General features: G+C 46.4%; 1 protein-coding gene across 1 annotated transcript; it reads right to left on the minus strand.

Moving 5' to 3' along the window:
• Positions 1-1,174: 1,174 nt before the first annotated feature.
• On the minus strand, positions 1,175-3,148 carry LOC143671592 (testis-specific Y-encoded protein 3-like). Its single transcript, XM_077146837.1, has 5 exons — positions 2,924-3,148; positions 2,687-2,798; positions 2,466-2,611; positions 2,282-2,367; positions 1,175-1,620 (listed from the first exon to the last, which is right to left on the minus strand). The coding sequence occupies exons 1-5, from the start codon at positions 3,062-3,064 to the stop codon at positions 1,575-1,577; spliced, it is 531 nt and encodes a 176-aa protein (XP_077002952.1). The 5' UTR covers positions 3,065-3,148; the 3' UTR covers positions 1,175-1,574.
• Between the last annotated feature and the right edge of the window lie 215 nt (positions 3,149-3,363).

A 3,363-nucleotide genomic window follows, 5' to 3' on the forward strand; every position in this document is an offset into this window, starting at 1 on the left:
CTACTATCAAACCTCACCACTGCGACTGGTTTGCTGTAGAACACACTTCACCCACGACATCGCAAAGTGGCCTCTGTGCAGACAGCAAGTCCAATGCGAGAAGGGAGCGATAGAGATGCACATACGGCCTCTTTAAAGTGGAAATCGGGAGGAAGTCCCGTGGAAACAATCGGCCTCCCTTTTCCAACGACAGCAGGGTCTAACCTTTAGCCTGCGTCCGTCTTAGAGCCGTTACTGGGGAGCAATTACATAATCATGATGGATACCCTGAATGTAACCACTTCCAAGGTGAGATTTCAAACATGTACAGGCTTTAAATGTGTAATTGAGTCTACTACTGCCGATCCAATGTGGAGCGTCATGAAGAGAATGCAAAAATTCCAGAAAACGGGAGTCCCATCCAATAGGCAGGACCTGGTTTTTGAAATGTTTGTGGAGAACCAGCCAGGAAATAGGAGACATCCTAATTTGAGTTGTGTGGTCAAGAATTGCTCTCCTATTGAGTTTGAGGTTACTGTATACTTTTTGGGGTGGAGCACCCAAAGGGATGCTCGGACCAAAGTTAATCTGTCGGGAAAAGAGAACAAGTAAGAAAGGTCTAAAGGCGGGGTCACTGAGGGAACAGCACACAAGCGTGGATGGCCTTGCATTTGCAAATTTTCCCAGTTTACCGTCCCACTTTTTCTCAGTCCAAGTCTGTTTTTGCCCCAAAATGAAGTCTGAGAAAAACAAAGGAACTCATATGAGGTCATACGTTTACAAGGAAACATGCTTCTTCTCCACTGTTCCTCTTTCTGCCTCTTTACCACCGCCAGAAACTCAGTAGTTCCTTTACCAACTCCTCATCACAGTTTTCCTTCCCTGCCTGTGCCTTAACCTGCATTAGTCAATCTGTTACTTGTCGTGCTGGTACTGACAGGGTGACTGCTACCCTGCCAAAAATTCTGCACTAATATGGATCTGGCAAACATATTGTTCACAAATAAATAGAGTTTTAAGATTTCCTGCATTTCCTGGTATTAACTTGCCTGAGAATATTCCAGGGAACAGACACTGGTTTAAGCTCCACGCAAGCAACACAGCACAAAATCTAGGTTTTACTCGACTGTGAACCCCCTCCTCCTTAAGCCCTTCTGCTTGCCTTCCCTCACGTCCCATGTAAAACTGAAAAGCGCACAGTTAATTGGCCTCTCTTTTCCAAACTCCTACTGCCTCATACCTGAACAGGCAGGAAAAACCATTTTACCAAACTGGAGTCCCAAGTACTTCCCATCTCTTCACCTTCCTAAGCTTATATTCCATAGGTTACTAATTCCCAGGCAGCAAATTAAAAGCCCATAGTGCGTCGTTTCCTTCATTGGGTCCACCTCCCGCAAAGCACAACTACGCACTGCAGACACAAACGGGTAATCACTTGAGAGTATTTATTTTGTCCAGGATTATCATTCAATGTTTAAAGAATCTCATTCTTTCTATTTCCACCACCTGCTCCATCCTTCAGTTTTAAGTTCTGCAAAACCACGGGGTGGGTTACTCATCTTCTAAATCTCAAGTGCTCTTCTGCCATATTTTCGCTATGTTTGATGCTCTATCGCCCCCAGATCAAATGGAGAGGGTTCCCTGGAAAACACATGCACACCAACACAAATCTACATCAAAGATAACAAAACTGCCCTTTCAGAAAATGATAAATTAAAAGCTTATGTTTAAGCATCTTAGTCCTAATGAACTCTCCATATTTTCCCATTGTTAAAACTTTAAATTGTACCTCAGAGCTCAAAATTCTCCTATGCACTCAATGCACTCAATTGTCTGTATTCTGGTTTGGCTGTGGGAGGACAGGACATGGGAACTCGTATTCAGAGAAAACTCTGATAATCAAAACACTCATGGGTCTTTGGATTAGCAGTTCCATAAAGACGTGCAGATGTTCTGGGTGAGGTGGGGGGTGGGGTGGGCAGCAAGGAAGTCTCAGGGAGAGCCAAACATAAATATAGGAGCGGAAGTAGGGCTCCTGTGTACCCATGCAATGATGCCTCAGAGAAGTGGAGATAATGACTCCCGTGTGCATCAGTGCCCATGGCTAGTCATGCTCTTGTTTCATCGATGAGGTTTCCCCAACCACAGGCTGGTTTACACTACACTATCCCAGAACTCCTATCTCAGGTGACGACCTAATGACCTGGCGCTATTCACTGCCATCCTCTCTCTTCCTTTCCAAGAGGAATAACCCAGACAGATGGCAGCACGCATTTATTCTCTGGCCAACTGAGATCCTCACCTGTCTGCCTCTCCATACCATCTGCTGGGCCCTCCCATTCTCAGGTAGTACTGCAGGGCATTCAGCCAGAGGTCTTCACAGATGATCTGGTAGAGGGAAAGGTGTGAATGGGGTTGGCACTCTACTTCCCTAGCATCTGGGAAGCACACCAAGCCATTTATGAAACTGCCCCTGGGGGATTTACCTCAGCAATTGTGCTAGACCCTGAAGGACTGTGGTCAGAAATCCAGTTGAAGAAGTTCATACTGGTGTTCTGGCGACTGCACCTGCAGGCCTGGCATTCACAATCCCCGAACCATTGGATTGGAGTGGTCTGAGATAACAGATATCCTGCAGAACGAGAAAGAATGAGGGATACTATATTGTTCACCCATCCCTTGTACCGTCTGAACAGCAACTTCTTACCAGTGATGGTAATGTCATATGCCTTTGTGATCACCGGGTTTCGGAAGTAGGGGTTTCTCCCAAAGGAAAACGTGATCGTACAGCAGTTCTTGGGAGGGATGCACACTTCCACCTGACAGGGAAAAGCAGAGGAGGGAGAAATCATTCTAGGGACACGCCTTTGCCTGATTACATGCTGAATCGTTTCCACCTGCCCTCCCTCACTCATTTCTGTAGGCTGAGCCTTCCATCTCTCACCTCCAAGTCGATCATGTACCTGAGCAGGTCCCGATCTTGGTCAGTGATCATTGTTGACAGCTGAGGATGGTTCAGAATCTGTACTGGGTAAAGGAGCTCAAACATGCTAGGTTGGCAGGGGTAGAAACAGCTAGAGCACATCTGGAGGGCAATCAGAAGTGGGATCACACATCTGCCAGACCTCCTGGCATTACCAATCCATCTCAGTCAATACCCACACTTCTATAAAATCTTCCTTAAGCCTTCTGTTGCCTGTGTTTTGTGAGTCTGAACTCACACGGGTGTACAGTCTGTTTCTTGAGAACTCCTGACCTCTCTAGTTTATTTGCATGATGGATAGGTCTTGAAGGGTACTTCTTGAGCTCTTACAGAGGGTTTGAGAGTGTTGACTGGAGGCCGCGTGTTCCCTGGAATCGCATGTGGGGCATGTGTGTACTCAG

The sequence above is a fragment of the Tamandua tetradactyla genome, chromosome X, assembly GCF_023851605.1.
Source record: "Tamandua tetradactyla isolate mTamTet1 chromosome X, mTamTet1.pri, whole genome shotgun sequence".
Lineage (NCBI taxonomy): Eukaryota > Metazoa > Chordata > Mammalia > Pilosa > Myrmecophagidae > Tamandua > Tamandua tetradactyla.

Excerpts from the sequence above, each read along its gene's own strand:
- LOC143671592 (XM_077146837.1), bottom strand. The coding sequence starts at position 3,064 with ATGTGCTCTAGCTGTTTCTACCCCTGCCAACCTAGCATGTTTGAGCTC. Across the intron at positions 2,799-2,923 it reads GGTACATGATCGACTTGGAG|GTGGAAGTGTGCATCCCTCC; the intron begins GTGAGAGATGGA and ends TTTCCCTGTCAG. Across the intron at positions 1,621-2,281 it reads TGGTATGGAGAGGCAGACAG|GGAACCCTCTCCATTTGATC; the intron begins GTGAGGATCTCA and ends TGTGTTTTCCAG.